Raw genomic sequence first — 23,585 nt, 5'->3', positions numbered from 1 at the left:
ACTTAAACAAGAGGGCTCAACTAGTAAACACACTTGTTTTAAACACAGTAACTAGTAAACATAAACATATATGTATATGTATATGTTTTTCCAGACAGGGTTTCTCTGTGTAGCTTTGGAGCCTATCCTGGAACTCAATCTGTAGCCCGGGGCTGGCCTTGAACTGACAGAGATCCGCCTGGCTCTGCCTCCTGAGTGCTGGGATTAAAGGCGTGTGCCGCCGCCGCCGCCGCCGCCGCCGCCGCCGCCGCCGCCGCGCCGCCGCCGCCGCCGCCGCCGCCCCGCCACCCAGCCCTGGCTGTCCTGGAACTATGTAGACCAGACTGACCTCAAACGCACAGAGGTCTGCTTGAGTCACTACGCCCAGCCCTAGGCATCTTTTTTGAAAAGCCTTACCAACCTGAAACAAAGGTGGGAAGGGGTATAAGTACTTAACAAGTCTCCATCAAAGATACAGGTTTTTTTTGTTTGTTTGTTTTTATTTTTCAAAACAGGGTTTCTCTATTTAACAGTCCTAGCTGTCCTGGAACTCGGTTTGTAGGCCAGGCTGGCCTCGAAGTCACAGAGACCTACCTGCCTCGGCCTCTTAAGTGCTGGATTAAAGGCATGAGCCATCACTGACTGGCCAAAGATACAATTTTATTTAAACAATAGTGAGAAATTTCGTCGTGTGTTTCAACCAAAGAAGTGGTTCTAGGATTCCTATATGTCTTGTTTTGATATTTTACACACCCGGGGCTGACCTAGACCAAGGTGACCTTGAACTCCGATCTTCCAAGTTCCCGGCTTCCAAAAGCAGGGATTAAAGCTGTGTCAACACAGACATCAGGCTCTGGAATCTTGAATTCTAATGGCCACGCCCCACCAGAGAGTTTTCCTTTTTGCCACGCCCCTCTACTAGAACTTCATTTCCCAACATTCTCTTAACGCCGCTAAGTCAGCGATCATTGTGACGTCATCCCACAGCCCTCAGGGAAATGTAGTTTGTTCATTCTCCACTTAGGGAAAGATCTGGGGCCGTGGACTACCACTCCCGTGAGGTAGTGCGCAGTCCCACCCCATAAGCGGCGTCTTCGAACGCGCCGCGGCAGCCATGTTGATCGTGGCTAGCACAGGGGCCGGCACCAGGGGATTTTAGAAGCAGGTGTCATGATGTTGTCCGCGGTGTTAAGGAGAACCGCGCCGGCGCCCCGGCTCTTCCTCGGGTTACTCAAGTCTCCATCGCTCCAAAGCCGGGGAAGTGCTTACGGCCGGAGCATAAACCCCGGAGACCGCGGAGAGCCGCAGCGGCTGAGAGCTGCCGCCTGGGTGCGCCCTGGAGCATCATATATCTTATTCCCCGGACGCGGGGCAGCCACCTGGGGGCGCCGTGGAGAACGCACCGAGATCTCATACCTGGCTGCCGCCTCGTGGGGACGCGGTAGTAGCCTCGAAGAAACACTCCCGGGACAGGACAGCTGGAATGGGGTTCCCAACAAGACAGGACTGGGCATGTGGGCCCTGGCCACGGCGCTGGTGGTTCATTGCTACAGCAAGAGTCCTTCCAACAAGGGTGATTATGGGGCCAGTCTGGGTTCAAGGGAGAGGTGGGTGGGGGTGGGTCCTGACTCCTTTGGGGGGTTGAAGGTGTTTGTAAATTTAGACCCGCATAACCTTACCCTTGGAGAGACCAAGGTACCATCTGCTACCAGGGGCAACATGTTGCTCTGGAAAGCTCACTGCTTGGAGTTAAATAATTTCCCATTGTAGGTCTAGTCCCCTCTTCTGGCATCAGTTTGTGTATCTGTAGAATGGCAACATCGGAGTGACTAATTACAGTCTAGTCCTTTTATGTACCAGTATTACATCTGGCCCATTAGTCTTTCAAGAGGTCTCCAGGGAGCCCCAGCAGCTTTAGGGATAACCTCTACATGTTTACCTGCATACATACAAGGGCCCAAGGAAGGAGGACAATTGGTTCTGGTGCTAGCTTGACTCCCATGCCCCTCTCTAGTCTTAGTTTCCCCGCTGTATAGTGAAGGCAATTTCTCAGTACTCTGATAAGACTGACCTTTGACCTTTCTTGGAGTTACGAGCCTGTTCAGCAGTTCCTTAGTGTTTTTGCTATGCTTAGTGTCATACTTAGGTGAGCTGGACATTGTGGGGGGTGGAGCCAGGGGGGACAGGGAGTTGGCAGAAGGAAAGTAGCTCTCTGGAGACTTAGAGCAGTCGGAGGGATAGGATAGGAGGAGGAGGTAGCTAACCCAGATTGGCATCTTACCTAAATGCTGAGAGCTGAGCAGGAGCTGGAGGAGTGGCCTGGCTGAACCCACCCTCTCAGGTTCTCAGTTGCTGGTGAGGAACTTGTTTAGTTTAGCATGGTGCTGGTGGGTTCCATGCACCCCAGACTCTTGAGATTGTTGAACAAGATTGGAGACTGCCTTGACTTTCATGTTTGTTCAGTGGGATGTGGCCACCTGAAAAGAAAGGGCTTTGGATGAGGAATGAGGACACCGAGGATCTTGTTTTGTACTGTCTTACTGGCTTTGTGAAGCTGGACTCATGGTCTTCGCTGGCCCTCAGTTTCCTTTCTACTAATGACGGTATTGAAGTAGAACCCTGCTAGCTTAAACAGGCCGTGGTTATAGGATCTGCAGCTTGGGTGTTCGTGGAGGTGGTGGTCTCTCAGTTTAGCTTGGAACTAGGTGTTCAAAAGGCCCCAACTTAAAACCAAGCCATTTAAGGGGACTGTGCATGCAGTTGGCCATGCAGGGCTAATTAGTACTACAGAGGATCAGCGAGCTAGTGGGATCAGTCAGGTTAGCTTTCCTGGAGGACTGGCAATCCTTGGAAGATGGGGAGTTTGAACTTGAATTCTGAAGAATAACACAGGAAATATAAGTGTTTGTGTGGGGATGTGTGACCTTGTGTATCCCATGATGGCTAGGCCTGCATCTTACCTGTATTTTATTAGTATTTCCCTAATACTAAGCATCTGTCCACAAGTATGTGGATCGTGGAAGGGGGATGCTTAACAAATGTGCCTTGGGTTGGATTATATTCCATACCCGGACTTCAACCAGCTTGGTGTGGAGGGGCTAGCAGTTTGGCCAGTGAGGGTGGAAGACAAGGTCTTTGGAATGAGGTGAGAGGAGATGACATGGGCCCTGCATGCCAGACAGGGGTGTTGGGAATTCTGTAGGCAGTAGAGAGCCAAAAAGGTTCATGAGTAGAGACTGTCCAGCAGCCATTGTGTTTGGAAGAACAGAAGAAATGTGTCTGAAATCTGGCCTGAGAGGTTACTGGGGGCCCTAAGCTGGATTTTATGGCACATGAATTTCAGTGATATCTACTTAATAAAATAGGTAATGACTCAAACTATAGCCACTTCCAACCCTTCTGAGTAGCCTGCTCTGGGGTTTTGAGCAGAGTCGCTCAGTTCAGTGTTCTGAGAAATATTGGGTCGCTTCAGGAGTCAAGATGAATTCTGCTGTAGGTAGTGGACAGCCAAGGAAAGATTGTGAGCCCACAATGCCCCAGGTTAAATCTCAGCTCATTTCTCCCTCCCTCTGTGACCTTGGAGAATGAAGGAGAGTAGATAAGTATTGATAAGGAATGGTTTTCCTCTCCCAGCTGGAGATTGACCAGGCACTGTTAGGTGTGTGGATGAGAACAATCCATAAGAGCTAGGCATGATGGCGCACAACTTTAACCCCAGCAGGTGGATCTCTGTGAGTTCCAGGACAGCCAGGGCTACAGAGTGAGATCTTATCTTAAAAAAAAAAATCCAAAAACCAACCAACGAACCAAACAAAAACCAGAGAGAGAATCCGTAAGGTAAGTAGGACAGACCTCACTCTAGTCAGAGACCGAGTCATAGGCTAGTCTCCATAGTAGGTGGAGTGGAGGCCCCAGCTCTGAAAAGAACTGCTATCTCTGGGCATGGTGGCCCACGCCTTTAATCCCAGCACTCTGGAGGCAGAGGCAGGCCGATCTCTGTGAGTTTGAGGCCAGTCTACAGAGTGATTCTAGGACATTCAGGGCTACAAAGAGAAACGCTATCTCAAAAACTCAAAAACAAAAACAAAGAAAAAACTGGTTTATGCACATGATGAGGCTGGTGTCTCATCCCACTTCACAGAAGCTTCAGCTCAGGAGTTTAGATGAGTTGGATGGGTCACACAGTTTGCCTCTGACTCCAGTGACTTCTCTTACATTTACCTAGTGTGTCTCCTGGCTACTGAATGCTGAGGACTGGGTAGAGTCAGCCTAGTGGCCAACAGTTTAGCCCAGAATCAGGCTGGGCACACAGTGCCTACTTACTGTGCCTCTGCTGTTGACTTGTGAGTTTTTCCAAGTGGCCACAAGGTGGTGCCAACAACCAGGCCAGGCTTCAGCTAGGCCTGAGTCCTCAGGGCTCTGACTGAACTGTTTGGGTCTCCCTTCTCTGGTCTTGCACCAAGGATTTTGGAGACTTTTCAGCCATTATTTTACCTCCTCAGCATCCTTGTGAGGCTGACAAGAATTATTGTCTGCCGAATACCGTGGGAAGCTGGTTGAGAAGGAAGGCCTGCAGCAGCCACACGGAGAGTAATGGCTGAGTAGGTTGGATCCCAGTGTCCATGACTTCTTCTTGAGGTGCTTTCCACTCTTAGGGAGACCCACATACCTGAGCCTTAGTGTTTGGGAATAGTGGGGAAATTGGCACAGCATCTACCTGCATCCCCAGAGCAGAGGTGGGGTGGATTTTACCTGGGGAAGGGGTTTGGTTAGTCTTCTCATGCCAGCCTTTCACTTTCTGAGGAACTTGCGATGACTGGTTGGGCTTTCTCTCGGCTCTCAGGGATAGGTCCTGGCCAGGGGTCTGACCAGTACCCCATCTCTTTTCAGATGCAGCTCTCATGGAAGCTGCCCGTGCCAACAATGTGCAGGAAGTCAGAAGGTGAGTGTCTGGGCCTCGCTGTCGTATCCAGAAGGGCTGAGCAGAGTGCAGTGACTCTGTCTTAGAGAACATTCTCCCTGCCTGGACTTGCTTCCCAAGGGTTCCCTGTAGCCGAAATCATAGGCTCCCTGGCCCAGATCAGACTTTATGTATTTTAATTATGGATAAGGGCTCCCAACCATCTTTGAGTGTTTGGTAGCAATGGCTTGGAGCCCATGGATCCTGTGAATCTTCCAGTTTGTTCTTGTTCCTCTGTGGAAGTGACCATGTATTAATGTTTGCTGCCTGGACCTGATGTAAGTGGGCATTCTTGGAAAAGCTTGGGGTTTATTTAGGACTCTTCGTACCAAAGGGCCTTTGTGACTAAGAAGGCCTGCTTACAGGGCTGAAACGTGCTGCACTCCACCAGAAGCAGACTGTAGTTCTTCAGCTTGGGTGGCTCACCCGGTTCTCCCAGGTTCCTCAAATGGAGTGAGGTTTATTTTTGCTCAGAGGCTGACTGCTTGAGCAAGGGAAGACTCATCTTGAGTTGGGAAGCCTTGGGCTAGTACCATGGACAGGGCAGAGTGTTCATCAGTATGAGGAGTGGGCCTGGCCAGATGCTGAGAGTATGGGCTGTTGTTTAGAGACAGTAGTCATCCCTCTTAGGCCTCACCTTGTCCTTGTTACCCTTCAGCTAGATCTAAGTGGCCATTGGACCCTCCCCTCCCTTAGCTCACATACTTGTTTGGTTTCTTTTTTGCCGTGCTGGATCTGAACATGTCTTAACACATACTTGGCAATTGTTCTACCAATGAGCTGCTTCTCTAGTCCTTGGTTTTGTTTTGTTTTATCTGTTTTAGTTTTGTTTTTAAAGAGTTATTTATTTACTTGTATACAGTGTTCTGTCTGCACACCAGAAGAAGGCATCAGATCTCATTACAGAGGGTTGTGAGCCACCATGTGGTTGCTGGGACTTGAACTCAAGACCTCTGGAAGAACAGCCAGTGCTCTTAACCTCTGAGCATCTATCCAGCCCTTGTTTTTGTTTAATATTTCATTTTTATTTATTTGTTTGTTTGTTTATTTTTTTTAGACATTTTCTCTCTACGTATTTCTGTCTGTCTTGGAACTCACTGTATACACCAGGCTGATCTCGAACCCAGAGATCCTCCTGCCTCTTCCTCCCAAGTACCAGGATTTAAGGCATGTGCCACCATGACCAGCCAATTTTATTTTCATTTTATGTGTATGGGCATTCTGCCCACAGGTATATCTGTGCATCATGTACATGCAGTACTCTTAGCAAGAAGAGGGCATTGAATCTTCTGGAACTGGAGTTACAGACTGTTGTGAGCTGACATGTGGGTGCTGAAAATTGAACCCAGGTCCTCTGGAAGAGCAACCAGTACTCTTAACCTTGGAGCCATCTCTCCAACCCCATAGCCCTTGGTTTTTAGAGAATACATTTTGTTATGTAACCCGGGTTAGCTTTGAACTTTCAGTCCTCTTGCCTCAGCCTCCTGAGTGCTGGGATTATAGGTGTGGGCAACCATGCCTGATGTTGTATTCACATTTTAGACAGGAAGTCAGTGTTTGGGGTAGTTATCTCTGCATACCCTGGATCCTGGGTGCCCTTCCCCACTCCAGTGCTTGAACGTTTAAGAAAGTGTGGGGAGGCAGCCACAGCTCCACCAAGACTTACTGCTTTGATTCTCTTTCATTTTATCTGCAGCATTATTATTGATTCTCAAGGGTGCTTTTGAGTATTAATGTTCAAGGCTTAGTTTTTAATAAACCACTTTTGGAAGTATGGGCTGGGAGTTGTTTTGTAGCCAAATAAATATGATGGAGCAATAGTTTAATAAACATGTGATGATGCATCTTAAAAACCAAGCACAGATGTCATCTTGTTGTTATAAGAGCCATTCATAACTGCAGCTGCGTGCGGCATCTTCATGCCCCAGACACGTGCCTGGCTTTCTAGAGCCTCATTATAGGGAAGCAAGGAGTCAAAACTGGAGTCAAAAATTACCAGAATCACCTGTTGGTAACTGCCAAAGGCTGCCGATCTGCAGCTTTCCACCCCCAAGCCCAATGTAGGCAGGAGAGTTGCCAAGCAGAGAAGGCTGACTCTGGCTTATTTCAGCAAGCCCCACTCCAAGGGCTGATAATTTTAGCTCTGAAATTTATGAGGTTTTTGTTTTCTTCTTTTTTTTTTTTTTTTTTTTTTTTGTAGTTTTAGTTTATTGAGGCAAGGTTTCGTGTACTCAGGTTGGCCTCAAACTCACTACATAGCCAAGAATGACTTTTAACTTCTGATATTTCTGCCTCTACCTTCTGAATGATGTGATCCCAAGTGTGCACTACCGTGATCGATTTTATGTGGTGCTGAGGATCCAACCTAGGACTTTGTGCATGCTGGGAAGGCACCTACCAGCTGAGCCTCAGTCTTTGGGGTTTGCTGCTGTTGTCTTGTTTGGGGGTTTGTTTTTTGTTTTTGAGGAGGTTCTTGCTGTTTGGTCTAGAACGGGTTCTAAAACTCATGATCTTTGCCGGGCGGTGGTGGCGCACGCCTTTAATCCCAGCACTCGGGAGGCAGAGCCAGGCGGATCTCTGTGAGTTCGAGGCCAGCCTGGGCTACCAAGTGAGCTCCAGGAAAGGCACAAAGCTACACAGAGAAACCCTGTCTTGAAAAACAAAACAAAACAAAACAAAAACAAAAAAAAAAAAACTCATGATCTTCCTGTCTTGGCCTCCCAAGTGTGTGATTACAGGCAGATACTACCATGCCTGGTGAATTCCCTCCCTCCCCCCTCTCTCCCTTCCTCCTTCCCTCCCTTCCTTCTGCCCCTGCTTTCCCAGTACTGGGATTATATGTGCACACACTCTGTTAAATACATTCATATTTTTTAAAATAATGTGTCTGTGAAGGGGAAGAAGGATCTGCTGCCCCTGTGTATGCAGGTGCTCACAGAAGCCAGAAGAGGGTGTCAGATCCCCTGATGCAGGTTACAGACAGTTGTGAGCCACCTGAAGAACATTATGTGTAATTACAACTAAATACTGGCCAATGGCTTACAGAAAGTGATTGGATTTCTAGTATGTGACTCAGAATTGTGGGGATGGTTTCATGCATGGGTATTATCTGGGAGTTTTTTAAGTGTGTCCTCTGTCTTTAGCCTGCATTTTCCTTCCTGCCTCTCCTTATCCCCTTCTGTTAGCATCTCCCTCACCCTCTAAGGAAATCATTTGAATGAGGCACACACAGACTCTGCTCGGCGCCCCCCCCCCCCCATGCTGTCCCCCAGAGCTGAGACAGGCTGGGCAAGGCAGGAGGCAGGCAGTGTGGGCTGCCAGGCCCAGGACTTATGCAGGATATAAGGAAAGAGTGAAGGTGACTGGAGATATGGTGGGAATGTGCCTGGCCTGCCCTGGCCAGGGGTAGGGCTTTTGGATGCTCTTCCTATGAGCTTTTGAGCAGGGGACTGAACCAGTTAGGGCTGTTTCTGAAGGTGAAGGTGGATCTTTTCAGAGGCTGTCTGAGGAAGAGACTGAGCTGAGGAAGGCCTTCAGGGCGCTTGTCCCTCCTCACTCTTCACTTAAGAAGGAATGAGTGATGGACATGGTAGTGCACACTTTTAATCCAGCAGAGACAGATCTCTGAGTTCTAGGCTAGCCAGATCTTCATAGAAAGTTCCAGGCCAACCAAGGCGACACATAGTGAAACCTTGTCTCAAAAAACAAACAACAGAAAAAACTAAAGAAAAAGGAATGTCCTCAGCTGGGCACTGTAGATGGTGGGAAGTAGTAAGGGTAATGTCTTGACCTCTGGCCTGCAGGGAACAGACGTGTAATCCCCCAGTTGCAGTTCTTCCTTCTGACAGGCCGGCCTGGAGCAGGGGTGGGGAGCCTGACATCCCCACAGGAAGGAAATGGTCTTGAGTTTTGTTCAGTTTTTCTGTGTGTGCCCTTGACTCCAGTGACGCTTTCCACCGCTCTTCCCTGATCCTGTGTGTGTGCTAGCCTCTCCTTCTGCCCGGCAGGCCTGCCTGCAGCGAGACAGAATTCCAGTCTCACTCCCCACCCCCACCCCAGTTCACACAGTTGTTTATCCACGTGTATGATTGGTATGGTAGTGATGTCAGTATTTGGAATAAAGCTCAGACCTGGTGAAGAGTATTACTACTACATCTTGGGGCTCTCATTCCTGTGCCTTGACCTCTCTCAGCTCCTGTCTCCAGCCCAGAACCTCAGGAGAGCTCAGGATGGGGAAGGACAAATGCTTGGGGCTCTTCTCTTAAAGAGAGGAGCTTCACCCCAAAATCTGCAGTCCCTGGACCAGGGTGCAGACTCCCTGCTGCCACCCCACCCCACTCCATTCACTGCCTGTTGCTCAGTCAGGCCAGTCTTTGAGGCTCAGTGGAAGTTCTGCCTTCCTGTGACCCTTTTCTTGATTCCTCCTAGCCAGTTGGGTTGCTCCTGTCCCCTTCTACTGTATCCTGGCCTGTGGTGTGGGAGTGTTAGGGTCTTCTGGAAGAGAAATTGGTTGTCAGTTGGAAAAGGGCTTAAATGTCGAGAATGCAGTCAGTGTGCTGCTGTGGATATCGCTCTATATAAATAAAACACTCATGGCCAGTGACCAGACAGGAAGTATAGACAGGACAAGGAGAGAGGAGAATTGGGGAAACAGGAAGAAGGAGGGGAGACACTGCAGCCACCGCCGGGATAAGCAACATGTAAAGACGCCGGTAAGCCACAAGCGACGTGGCAAGGTATAGATTTATAGAAATAGGTTAATTTAAGATATAAAAACAGTTAGCAAGAAGCCTGCCACGGCCATACAGTTTATAAGTAATATAAGCATCTGAGTGATTATTTTATACGTGGATTGTGGGACTGCGGGGCTTGGTGGAACCTGGAGAGAAGCCTCCAGCAACAGTATGCTCAGGAAACAGTGAGCCCACGTGTCAACCCAGTGAGGAACAGCTTGGGAAGGAGTCCTCACAGACTGGGAGAGCATTGAATCTGCGCTGTGGTCCTAGTGATGGCTCTGGACTGTTTACTGCTTTATGAGAATCTGGCTAATTGTGTGTAGGGAGGCTGCTTGATCAAAAGAACAAGCCAGGACTCACCATTTCACACATTATGTTTTCTTTTTACATTTTATTTATTAATTTTGTGTGCATTGGTTTGGGTGCACTGGTGCTGTGGTGTATGTGGAGGTTAGAAGATTACCAGTGGGAGTTAGTTCTTTCTTTCACCACGTGGGTCCTGGGGATTGAACTCAGGTCCTCAGACTTGGTGGCGGCACTTTTAACCACTGAGCCATCTCACTGGCTTCACGCTATTCTTTGTATTAAGGAGTTTGAGCTGGTCATACTGGCTCAGACCTCTAATCCTGAGCACTCAGAATGAATAAAACAAAATAAATACAAACAGAACACCAAAGCAAGAGAACTACCTTTCTGTTTGTGAACTGCCTTTCACCTTGAGTCGTTGAATTGTGTGCCTGCCCAGGGCAGGGACAGGGTCTGCTGTCCGTCCCTCTCTCTCACCTATTCCCAAGCACAGTGTGACTGACTTCAGTAGAACAGAAGCAGGCAGTTCAGAGGCCTGTTCCAGTCTCCCACTGGCACACAGGAAGGCTGGGCTCTCTCTTTCCTTCCCCTTCCCTGTGCAAGAGCTATCTCCTCCTTTCTCCTGGAAGCACTTAAACTTTGTAAGGTCACCCAGCTCCCACTGGAGCAGGGAGGCTGGCCCCTGCCCTGCTTGGCAGCTGTGAGAGCAGGTGACCCCCCTCAGCTCAGCCCCACCCGGAGAGCCTGGCTTTTACACTGAGCCACTCACCCAAGACCAAGGGCATGGGACAGACAGCGGCACATCTGTCTGGGCTCAGGCTGAGCCATGTGGGGCCTGTCAGGCTGGGGACAGGATTGGGACCTGTTCTCTGCTGGAGATCGCATTTCCTGCAGATCACACCGCTGACTGACAGCATCCTGCCCGCTCTTCACTTCACTGGACTGAGCTGGGCCTCTCTTAATGTGGCGATTTAGTCCCTCATCAGCCCAAACAGGATCAAATGAAGAGACTCTGATACCAAAAGCTTTGGGCCTCTAATGACTGGCTGCCCTTTCTTTTCATAGTTCATGTGTTCATTTGACAAACATGTACTGAGTACTTGCCGTTTGCTGGGTCCTTTGTTTGGCGCAGGGGACACCTGAGCAGGCATGACTCCTTCCTTTGATGGAAAAGAGGTGGAGCTGGATATGGCTGTTATCCGCTTGTAATCCCAGAACTCTAAAGCAAGAGGTTGGTGAATTTGAGGCCAGCCGGGACTACAGGGGGTATGACCCTGTGTTGAGAGGGAGAAGCAGAGGATATGACTGGACTCTAGAGAGCAAGGGTGGGTAATATGAAATAATAATAGATAGCTTTAAGAAAGGACCATACCACATTGGGCTTTTTAAAGCCAGTGTGTATATAAAAGGCAAAGATGCTAACAGATATATTTGTAGATTTTAATTTTTAAAGTTTTTAATGCTTAGTGGAAAACGTTGGTCGACAGCTAGAGTAGTATGGGAATACTGGCTGGAACATGCCTATGAGGTGGATATAGATCATTGGCAGAGCACTTGCCTAGCTTCTGTAAGCTGGGTTCAACCCCTGCACCAAAAAAAGAAAAGAAAAGCAACTGGAAGAGTCCAGCAGATGGTGTGTGTGGGTTGGGCTAAGATGTTAGTAGCACAGATGGGCAAAGTTAGCTGGACTAGTCTGCAAGGGTTAGACCAGTGCTCATGCCTGATTCAGAGTCTGGTACACACACAGTAACTATTCAACAGATGAATGGCGGGTGGATGAATAGGACTGGTTGTTTAGTTCAGAAAGGAAGTGCTAATGAATTTCCATTTTTCTGGCTGGAGCTCCTGGGTAGATGCTGTTGCCACACTCTGAGAAGAGAATTTGGAGGGATTGAGTTGAAAAACAGATTGAAGTCTGTTTTTTGGGGTGTGGTGGTTCATTTGTTTGTTTTGTTTTGTTTTGTTTTACAAGACAGTCTCTCACTTATGTAGGCTGCCCTGGAACTCACAGAACTCTGTAGACCAGGCTGGTCTGGAACTCACAGAGATCCTCCTGCCTCTGCCTCCCAAGTGCTGGAATTAAAGGTGTGTGCCACCATACCTGAATTTTAATTATGTGTAGATGTGTGGATGTGGAAGCCAGAGGTGTTGGATCCCCTGGAGCTGGAGTTACAGACAATTGTGAATCACCTGATGTGGGTTCTGGGGACTGAACTCAAGAGCAGCATATGCTCTTAACCACCCAGTCTTCTCTCCAGCCCCAAAACATGCTAGATTAGCCAGATGTGGTGACACATGCCTGTCATTCCCGACACTTGGGAGGAAGAGGCAGGCAGATCTCTGAGTTCAAAGCCAACCCAATTTATGTAACATTCCAGACCTTGTCTCTAATTAGTAAGCATGCTAGATTTATCAATTATCTGGAAATTCTTTTGACATACTGTTTTTGGTTTCTGGTTTGGTGGTTTTAGAAAATAAAGGATTAAACTGGTTTACTAGATGGCTTGGGGAAAAAAAATTGTACAGTTCAGGAGAGAAAACAGGTTGGGCTTTGTTGAGGGTAAACACATTTATTCTAGCTTGGCACTGATGACTTGGTTTGGCTCTTGTCCCCTGGTGCCCCAGCTCCAGGCAGTTGTTGTCTGTGTGCCAGGATCAAGGTGTCCCGAATGTGTTTAGCTACAAGCATAGGTGAATGTTCTAAGAATTGATCTGGGGATTTTATCTAATTAACAAAAGTCCTGCCTGGTAAATACATTTGGCTGTCTCTGGGCCTTGGAGAGGCTGTCTGTTTATCGATCGCCGTATCATTTTGGCTGGGTGGGAAGATATTAATGATGGCATCAGAGCAACCAAAACATCCAGCTCTCTTAATCAGTAAATATGTAAATGTCTTTGTGGCTTGCAGTGGATTGAAACAAAATCTTTATCCCAGACCAGCAGAGGTCAAGGCCTGAAGAGCATCACTTTCTGTAATTTGATAGTTTGTGCTTCCGGAGGATTCCAGGTTCTTTACTGTAACCCTCACAGGTGTCCTGAATGCTAGGACTTTGAAAGGCAACATAATGTTATAGGAAGAATGCAAGAGTTACAGAATTAGAGTCCTGGGGTCTGCTTTTGTCATACTTACTCACCAGCTGTGTGACATTAACATGTCACAACCTTGCCAGTAACAGTCCCCTTTACAGATAATGACTCAGGAGTTCAGGCTTCTTAAATCTCTCAAAGCTGCCCACTTGGGAAGTAGCCCTCCTTCTTATCTAACAGACTTGGGGTCTGTGGGGCTAGAGGCCAAAGAGAGGCTGGCCTGGGTTCCTGTTTCCTCTTAGGAAGCTGGCCAAAGGGACAATCATTTCTGCCAGGCTTATTTGGAACTCACAGGTTCCTAAGGATAAACTAAGGCTTTGCAGCGATTCTCAAGGTCTCCTGCCTGTCTAGATACTGGCCATGCCTCATTGCCCACCTCAAGCTCTTCCTCCAGAAAGCTCACCCTGGCTAATAAGAACAGCAGTTGTTGATTGGCTGTGAACTCTGTGGCAGGCAGGCAGTAAATACAGTGTGTGTCCCTTACCAGTGTGTTACAGAATAAACTGTTGTGTGCGTTTTCCTGATGAGAAAACTCAGTGCTTACACAGACTCAGTTCCTTCTGGTTGCCTCCCAGCCAGTGTACGCTTGTGATTTACACCAAAGCCCACATACATCCACAACGTGCTTTTCCACCCAGCAGCTTATAGAGTGCTCATTTTTCTTACCAAATTATATAGCTCTTAAAGGCCGAATGGTTCACTTCCTTGCCTTTGTTTTCCAGTTGCTTCATGTGTTTCTTTTCCCCTGGCTGTGAACCCTATCTGAATAGGCTAGATAGTACCTGCTTCTCCTGCCTCCCACCTTAACAAGTCACATGTGGCTGTCTGAGCACTCCAAAGGAACAGAGTATAGAGTCTGGCCTGTTGATTGATTAGTTGATTAAAGTACTGTTTATTCTCCAAAAACTACCCAGTAGGAGAGCACAGCCCTGGGCAGCAGCTGGGCCAGGAGTCTCCATTCATGTGGATGGGAGGCCCTGCCAGCCTGCATAAGAATCCTTTCTGAGCCTGGGCTGAAACTTCCATCTCAATGGCCTTTTGTTTGGGGTTAGCACCCTGGCCTCCCGAGAAGGCTGTGTGTTTGACCAGGCTTTGCAGATGGACAGTGAGCAGGGATGGGTACAACAATTAGAGGAGGCCCCTGGAATTCCCCGGGAATCAGAGCTTGGAATACCACAGGCAGGGCAGAATCTCCTCTTGGGCTGCTGAGTGCTCACTTCCAGTCCCGGCTTGGGTCAGCCAGGGTTTTAGGCCCGTTTACTCTACCCTAAGCCTCAGGTGCTCTGTGCTCCTGAAAGAGAAGTAGATTTTGATTAAACAAGCATCTACTCATAACACTTGGTTGTTCTCTCTCCCTCTCTTTTTAAATATAACAGTGTGTCAGAAAATTCACCCCTTTAACATGTAAAATTTAGTAGCTTTTAGTACATTATAAGATAGTGCCATTAACATGGTCTAACTCCAGAACATTTCCTTACCCCTCCCCCACCCCCCAACCCCGTCACATTAGGAATCATTTCCTCCTCCCTCCCCACAGCTTCTTGCAACTAGTCTGTTTGCTGTCTCTGTGGGTGTGCCCGTTCTGGACACTGTACATGAATGAGAGCCCCCCATTCTGTGGATTTTGTATGTGACATCTTCAGCTTAGCTTAGCTTTCCAAGATTCACATGTGTTGTATCACATTGTCAATACTTCATTCCTTTTAAAAGCCAAATAACATTCCACGTACCATGAAACACATTTGATTAATCCATCTGTCAGTTGACAGATATGTTTTCACAGTATGAAAATGATCAACAGGTATGTTATTATGAACAAGGCCGATGTTGTCCTTTAAATTTTTTTCAACTGTATTAATCTCTTTATTCTTTGAATAATCTTTCCCACAGTAACTATTTCCATGATGAAATGGGTGGAGTTCCCATAGCACTTGACAGTGAACTGCCACTACCTGCTAGCCCTTCCTGGGGTTCCAGCTCTATCCTCTAGGACTACTCATGACGCTCCTTTCCTTGTTCAGCTCTTTAAATGATGAGATAGTGCTACTAGGAGACAGATATTCATAGGCCATGTCATTCTACCTGAGTCTGGCTTCTTAAGCTATGTTTCAAGTCACCATATCCTGCCGTTTTCTAATGAAAAGGCTGTGAACGTTTGGCGTCCTCTGAATTCGTGCAATGTTATTGTTGTTGTGAGGGGCAAGGCAGTCATACCCTTGTTGAAGATGTTATGCTTCTATTAATATGGCCAGAGCCTACATTAACTTTCTTGCCTCTGTCTCACCGGATTCCTATAATCTGATAAGCTTTGACGAGGCCGAGGATCAGACTGCTCACACACTGTAAACATTTGAGCGTATCTGTTTGCGCTGTTTGGTTTGGGCAAAGGCACGCCACTGCCACTGAAGACACTGCTTATACACATGTGAAATTGGGGGTAGTGAGGAGACAGGTGGGGGGGGCTTTCTCATGCTGAGACCAGAAGAGGTTTTGGGGGAGATGGAGGTGGAACAGGGAGAAGCGGCTAAGAAATGGAACTCGTCCCAGTGTTCCCAGCCTGTAGATCACCTTCTCACTGGAGGCTTTTCCTTTATCTGTGGCCCTCGTCCATCAGTCAGCGGGTATGCGGTCCCATTCTGCGAGCAGACAGAACAGGCTCTGTGCCGCAGGAAGCAAAGAGTAAGGGCTACAGTTCTAAGCTGCCTCTTACTGCCCTGGGGTCTGACGTCCCTGTGTGCGATGGGGCTTTCTTGTCTAATTCTCAGAATCAAATGAGTTCATAAATGTCAAGTGTCTAAGGCACCGAGGTCAGCACAAGAAAGATGAACCATTGAACTCCATTATTTGAGTCCATTATTTGGGCCTTTAATTCTAGCTACTAGAACACTGAGGCAGGATGATCTCAAATTCAGGCCTACCTAGACTATAGTGTGAGTTCATAGGCAGCTTGGACATGTATTTGAAAGTCAGAAAGGGTTGGGGGACATGGCTGAACAGTTGAGTGCTACTACTTTTGTTAAAGGACCTGGGTTTAGTTCCCAGCACTTACATCAGCTCACAACCACCTGTAACTTCAGTTCTTGGGGATCTGGTGCCCTCTTCTGGCCATGTGGACTCAGACACATATTTACCAATAAATAAATAAGTAAATAAATAAACAAATAAGTAAATAAAGTAAGCAATGCTGGGGGTATAGCTCAGTGACAGAGTGCTTACCAGGCATGCAGGAAGTTCAATCTCCAGTGCTGAAAAAAACCAAAAACATCATTCAAGAGTTTACCAGATAGGGGAAGCCAACATGTTGTTGCTGTCCTGTACAGACATCTCAGAGGACCCATGATAATTAACACATTATTTCAGGGTTGGGGGACCTACCTGTTCATTACCTTTCTCTAAACTCAACCTGAGCTCTCTCACATGAGCAAGCTGTATGTCTGGTCCATGGCAGGCCCTCAGTCCCAGCACAGAGGATGGCTTTGAGAAGCTCTTTCGTGAGTTCTGTTGAGTGAGGAAGGCTGACCGGTCCTCCGCTGTCCCCTGCAGGTGGGGACAGGTTTTGTGGTCAGCTTTGCCCGGTCTGTTGATCCTCACTGAAAATCTCATGTGGACCTCCGTGTAGCTTGGCAGTAGTGGTTCAGCTGACAGTCCATTTGGGGAGTTGGATCCACTACTGTTTCTCACTGCTGAATTGTGACAAGTTTCCTGGCAAGCAGCCAGCTGCCCAGCTGCCCTCTACGGCAGCCGAGAGTCCTGTTTTGGGGCCAGTAGGTGGCGCTCTTAACCCTTTCCCACACCTCAGCTCCTGGACGTAGTCGTAACTAAAGCAGCTGCTGACAGGCTGTAGCCCTGTGCCAAGGTATGTACCCACAGGAGGGTGTCCTGGGTCACCCCTCTCCCTTACTTGTTATATTTTCATCTTTCATTCCGTCTCAGCTAGGCACATCTCCCTGGGAATGCAGAGGTGTTTGCCTTAGGGGATCCCAGGAGATTGTTAGAGGAACCCTTGCTTCTGCCTATCCCCTCTAGCAGAAGAACTCTGCATCCAGAGAGTCATTCACTCCTGTTACACTGTTGCCCTGACCTTCATTTGCATGGCACTCGCCTCCAAAGTCTTTGCTTGTGTTTTAGCTGTTTGCCAAGTATGTGTCTGTCCAGCAGCTGCCTTGAAGGCCTGGATCAGCACCCACTCAGAGTCCTGTAATCATCCGTCCTCAGGAAGAGTTTGTGCAGTGATGAATGAGTGTGGGAAGAGGTGCCTCAAAGCTGAATGGGAAACACAGAAACTAGCCTTACTGTGCAAAAAAAAAAAAAAAAAAAAAAAAATGCCAATATTATGAAGATCACTGAAAGGTTGAACTATTCTAGAGGAAATGACGAAGACACACAGTGTTCGATTTTTATTGATTCTGTCTTACATCTAGATCACAGGGCTAGGATGCTGTGAAAACTATTAGGATAACTGGGGACATTTGAACACAGGCAGAATAGGAGGTAAAATGATGAGGTAGACTGCTCATCCTGTTGTATCAGTTGGTTCAAGGATCCTCCATAGGTCCCCCAATCTGCAGATGCTCAAGCCCTTTATGTATTATGTTATAGTATTTACATAAAACCTATATATGTGTGTGTATATATATATTCTTGTATAATTAAATCATCTCCAGATTACTTATATATGATTTGGTGTAAATGCTATGCAAATGGTTGTCATACTCTATATTATTTAAGAAATAATGACAACAAAAATGCCTGTATATTGTTCAATATAGATGCAGGGTTTTTTAGTTTCTGAATTTTTATTTATTTATTTACTTATTTATTTTTGATCTGCACTTGGTTGATTCTCTGCCACGTTGAGACTTTGGCCATTATGGCTGGTGATTCTGTAGAAGTCTGTCATTGTTCTAGGAAATACATGCTGAAGTATTCGGAGATAAGGGGCATAATATCTGAAAATAATTCTCACGTGAAGTAAAATGTATTAGAAATAGGAACCAAATGAATCAAGGAGTAAAGTGGATGGATACATGTGAAGGATCTATGAAGGGATTTTTGGTGCTATTTTTGTAACTGGTTTCTAAGTTTAACAATTTAAAAAATAGCAATCTGTACACATTGATATATAGCAGGTATCTGTAAAGAATAGGACAAAGAATGGCCACCCAGCATTGGGCTTTATTTTGTTAGACCAGGAGTATCACTTAGGATGTGGCTTGACTCCTTCACCATTTACCTTTGAACGTGTAGCACGATTACAGCAGCAGCTATGGTTTAGAAACATTGTACACATTCGCTCCCTCATCTCCTTTGGTCTAGAAACATTGTACACACTCGCACCCTCATCTCCTTTGGTCTAGAAATATTGTACACATTCATACTCTCGATCTCCTTTGGTCATATCAGCACTATTGTTAGGTGGTTCTAGCAGGCTGATGAGGTAAGATGAAGAAGGTTCTAGAGATTAGCTGTACTTGCCCATGGGCACACAGCCTGGCAGAGACAGAGAAAGGTTCCATCCTGGGTGAGTCTTTTTCCAGGAGAGGCTTTGTGAACCTGCTCTTCCTTGTGTTTAAAGACTGGACTGTTGATTCTGCAGGGCACTCATTAGGTTCCAAAACACTGGACTAACTGTAGTAGGAAAGAACCAGGGGTGAAGTGTGCAGATTCACTTCATATAAGTTGGGGGTACTGTGCACATGCCAGTCTCTGTTCTCTCTTGCTGTTGTTCGATTTCCTGAGACCAGCTAGGTGTAAGAGTGCTGGGCACTGGAAGCAAAGACACCTGGAGGGCTTCCTAGAGGAGGGGGCCTGAGCTGAGCTTTAGAGGCTGGTGCTTAAATATCCAAAGTAAAAGGAGCCTAAGAGGCTCTGTGCCTCTGCCATCAGAGCACCAGGCCCTGGCCTTGAAATCTGTAGGCCAGGCTGGGATCCAAGAACAGCCTTTGCTGCCCTCCCCCCACCTCCCCATCTCTGGCTGGCTGGGAGATAAGGCACAGATGGAGGCTGCCTGGGGATTCTAGCCCCAGGCGCCTTGCCTCTGCTCTGACAGAGGGCCTGCTGCTGTTATTACTGTAAACAGGGCCTTCTGGGCGGCTCCAACCAGGGTCCTGGTGCCCAGATAGTGATCATGATTGGGTCTGCATGGCTCAGTGCTTCCAGGCCTCTGATGCAGGTGGGATAGTGCTCCCTACTCTTTGACCCCTCCCCGGCTGCAGCTGAGGGCCAGTTCCTGCAAAGGATCCGGAAATCAGTTGGAACAATGCATGATTGAAGTTCACTGGCCGCTTTGTATTGATTGGTCATAAAGAAAAAGGAAGAAAAGTGAAGTGGTATCTCTGTGAAGAGCTAGTTAATCAGAATGACTTAAACCTGCCTCTGCCTGCCTAGGACTTCTTCCCTCCTACAAGCAGCAAGTCTAAGGAACTGTCTTGTCTTTGCAAGTCTTACTGTGTCGGGTCTGCTAGGAATCCACTTCTTAGTTTTCATTTTATAGTTTAGATTTATTTATCTTTATGTGTGTGATTGTTTTGCCTGTGTACATATATGTGCACTGTGTGTGCCCAGTGCTCATGGAAGTCAGAAGAGGATGTTGAATTCCCTGGAACTGGGTGGTTTGGAACCACTGCATGGGTTCTGGGAGCCAAACCCAGGTCCTCTGCAAGAACAGCTTATGCCCTTTAACAGCTGAACCACCTCTCAAGCTCCAGATGCTATCCATATTTAAAATGATAAGATTTTAGCAGTAATTAGAACTTTAGAGATGTCATTCAATTCTGTTTTCCTGTAGAGAAACATAAGGCCTACAGAGGTAGATTTATCCTGAGCAACATATCAAGTACCTGACAGAGCCATGACTAGAACCCATGACCATCAGCTCTCCAGGCCATGTCCCCAAATGTCCCCACCCACTCCTGAGTCTGAGATGCCTCCTACATATTTATACACAGGAGCCTAAATACTTTGAAAAAGACTGTTAGGCCACAAATCAGAAGTATTGGTGGCAGATTGGTATTTGTAGGTACTATAGAGAACTCCCATGTGCCAACCGCCAGGGCAGGAACCAGGGACATATGAAGACAGGTCGTTTCTGGAGGATGCTGGTGACTGAGGAAGTTAGACAAGACAGCCAACTGTGACTGTTTTGATACAGATTAGCACAGGGGACCTGGAGGCCACAGACCATTTTGGGGAAACCTTCAAGGATGAAACCTGATTTGGTTAAGAAGAAAAGTGAGTAATACTGTGATCACTGCTGTGAAAACAACAGCAAGACTTGAAGTTGTCAGGAGTGTTCTGAGGTGAAAGTGAAAGTCAGCCTGCCTCCCCTCCCCTCCCCTCCGTCCCTACCCTGCCTAGCAGAAGTGATAATGCCACCTCTTGGTCTTTGGCCTGCTGGCCCCTCCTACATACATCCCTGGTTGCTAGAGGAGACTTTGTTTTTCCTTCTTGGCTCTTAGGCTCTGCTACTGACTGCCTTTACTTGGGAATTTTAGGCATTTTATTTGTTTGTTGGTTTGTTTGTTTGTTTTTAGAGATAAGGTTTCTTTGTGTAGCTCTGGCTGTCCTGGAACTCACTCTGTAGACCAGGCTGGGCTCTTGAACTCAGAGATCCGCCTTCCTCTGCCTCCCAAGTGTTGTGTTTAAAGGCGTGCACCACCACTGCCCTGTGGCAGTTCATTTTCCATCCACAGATACGTTCGGGTACTTGCTATATTTTCCTATGCCACCCTGATTTACTCAGGACACCAGGAGTGGCAGCAGGGACCCTTACCCACTGAGCCATTTCTCTCTGCCCCTCCCCCATCACTAGTGTAAAATGGGCAATGACGCTAATGGTATAGGCACATTGCGTTATTATATGCCAAGGGTTTTAGCCGTCACGACTTACCTCTTGATGACCCCAATGTGTGACATGCAGTAAAGCTGGTGGGAGACTTTTTTCCCTTGAGACAAGATCCTGTTATATAGCCCTGGCTAACCTTGAATTCGTGGCAGTCCTCCTGCCCCAGCCTTCTGATTATAGGCAGGCACCACAATACCCAGGTTTTGTCCATTCTCCGACAAATACAAAGAGCAGGAGCTGTTTTGGGAAGAAACAGAGAAGCCAAGTCACACATTTATCCATGGGCCCTCTCTCTGTAAGTGGCAATGGCTGTATCTGATCTCAGATCTTCTCTACCTGTATACCCTAGGAGTTGTGCAAGAGCTGGGATTGAACTCCAGATGCCTGCTGTGGTCTCCTGTCTACTACCCTGAGCCATCCCCAGTTAGTATCACCTACCACTGCCCCGCCAAGCAGGAGAGTTAGTTAGTTCATTAGGTAGGGCTGGCCCCAAGTCTAGAGTGAGCCCAGGAAAGCCTGCTGTGCCCACCCCCTCCCCATCACCAGGCGGGCTGCTCTGCCCTGCCTGGCAGCCTGCATTAAGCATTCTACTCATCATCTCAGGGATGATGGAATCCTAACCTTTACGGAGACACCGTGCTCTGTCACAAGCATTGCTCTTTTTAAAAGAGATTAATTCACTTGCCGCATTTTGTCCATTGGTGAAAATCACAGGGGAGAGCAAGGGTGGCTTTCTCTGGCCTCAGAGGCCCTTTCAGCCGCTCTCAGCAGGCAGTCATCCCCCCACCCCATCCCCAGCTGGCTCGGGACTTTGAAATGAGTGCCTGCTGGGCATTCACTTGTGAAGCAACAAAATGAAATAGGGAGATCTGGTTTGTGAAGTCCTAATTTGGGGGGCTGCTCTGCACTGGGAGAAAGCAGGGGGGACTCAGTGCCCTCCCCACCCCTGACTCAGCACTACAAGAGGAAAAGTTGTCTTTGGTAAGGTTAGCTGTGGCTCTTCCACAGAGACCCATGGTGTGGTATGTCTCTCCGTCCTGACAACCACCTTACATGAGAGGGGTTAGCATTCTCTCCTTCACAGCAGGTGAATGCAGAGCCTGAATCTGGATACCAGGACCCTTGCTCTCTTCCATTACACCCTGGCCCCAAGAGTGCAAAGAATGATGCTCAGTCAGGAGCTGGGCTTGAGAGCTCACTGAAGAACACCACGGTTCACCTTCTCCTGTGGCCGAGGGGGGTTGCAAAGCCCTTCCCTGCTATACTGTATGCGGAACTGGCAGGAAGTGCAGCCCTCACTGGCCTCCCTGAAGGTCAGTGAGGGGCTGTGCCTGCTTAGGGTGTGGGACAGTAGGTAGCAGAGCTTAGAACTAGACTAGAGAGGGCTTCTGACTCTGCACTGGGTTGTTTTGTTATTGTTTGAGACAAGGTTTTACTGTGTATCTCAGGCTGGCCTTGAACTTGAAGCAGTTCTGCTGCCTCGGTCTCCCCGTGAGAGGTATGTACTGCCATGCTGGATGGACTGGCCTTACATTGTTTTACTAAAATGATAGCAAGTCAGAAGGACTCTCCCTCTGCCAAGAGTTTCGTCTCCTAAAAATGAACTAAACACCTTCACAGAATAGACAGCCCCGTATTTATAAGCAGTTCAGAATTGTTCATGATCACAAGTTAAAAAGAGCAGTATATCCTTTGTACCCCTTAGACCTATAATCCCAGTGTGCAGGAGGTTGAGACAGGAGGTTCATGAGTCAAGGGCAACCTGGGCTGCTTAACAGGTTCAGGGCTGGTGTAGTCAACATAGTAAACCTTGTTTCAAAAAGAACAAACAAAAACAAAGAAACCTGTTACTGCCAAGTGTTGCAAGAAGAGGCACACACAGAGTGTCCCTGTCCTGCTGGTATAAAGGTCGATAGAGCGTCATTCTCCTGGAGGATGCTGGCACTGTTTATTCACATCACATACATGCATGCCCTATGAACTAGAGGTCCCAGGAAACATGGAAGAGGATGTTCTTTGCATATTGGTTTTGATGGCTACCTGGGTGTGGGTATCCCTGAGAGAGGGTAGAGGAGTGTAATGAATTATTCTGGTCCCCTGTCCCTGTTGTCTCCCTTTCATGGCCATGGATGTTAAAGAAGCTAACCCCAGGTATACATTATTTGTGTGGGGGAAAAAAAATCTCCTTTTGCACAAACCATGTGGTGTCATTGAAACATTTGGCTCTGAAGCTTAGAGTATAGATAAAGTTCTGGTCCTCACTGTGATTCTGAAGGAAGCTTTAGTCCATATAGGATAGAAGATCGGGACAGGATGGAGAATATCCTTTGCCCTTTCCTCATATGGACATCTGTCTAGTGGATGGGCCATGTTTGGGTGTGCTTTTAGAGAGGGTCTTGCTACATTCCAGGCTGGCCTGGAACTCATTATGTGGTCCAGCTGGCCTTGAATTCATGGCAAACTTCCTGCCTAGGCCTGAGGATTATAGGCACAAGCCACCATGCCTGGCTGAATTGAATTCTTGATTTTGTCTTCCTTTAGTGGCACCATGGTCTTTGATTTCTTGCTGTCCCGAGTCATCCCAAAGCAGGTCCCATGTCTTCTTGCCCACATCTAGAGTTGAGCACAGGACCATGCCACTGGTTGGCTGAAATCAGTTTAGTCTTCAGACCTT

The 23,585-nt window shown here is 47.6% G+C and overlaps 1 protein-coding gene across 2 annotated transcripts in view; it reads left to right on the top strand.

The window, feature by feature from the left end:
• The first annotated feature begins 964 nt into the window (after positions 1-964).
• The window catches only part of Clpb (caseinolytic mitochondrial matrix peptidase chaperone subunit B), a 126,909-nt gene continuing 104,288 nt past the window's right edge, over positions 965-23,585 (top strand). The window contains exons 1-2 of one of the 2 annotated variants that reach the window (XM_028889025.2): positions 965-1,552; positions 4,870-4,921. In XM_028889025.2, coding sequence (XP_028744858.1) covers positions 1,150-1,552; positions 4,870-4,921 — 455 coding nt within the window. In that variant the 5' untranslated portion in view covers positions 965-1,149. The remainder of the gene's footprint in view (positions 1,553-4,869; positions 4,922-23,585) is intronic. The other variant, XM_028889024.2, reaches the window with a different exon arrangement.

Source organism: Peromyscus leucopus, chromosome 1 (assembly GCF_004664715.2).
Source record: "Peromyscus leucopus breed LL Stock chromosome 1, UCI_PerLeu_2.1, whole genome shotgun sequence".
In the NCBI taxonomy this organism is placed as follows: Eukaryota; Metazoa; Chordata; class Mammalia; order Rodentia; family Cricetidae; genus Peromyscus; species Peromyscus leucopus.
This window is presented reverse-complemented; position numbering and strand designations above follow the sequence as displayed.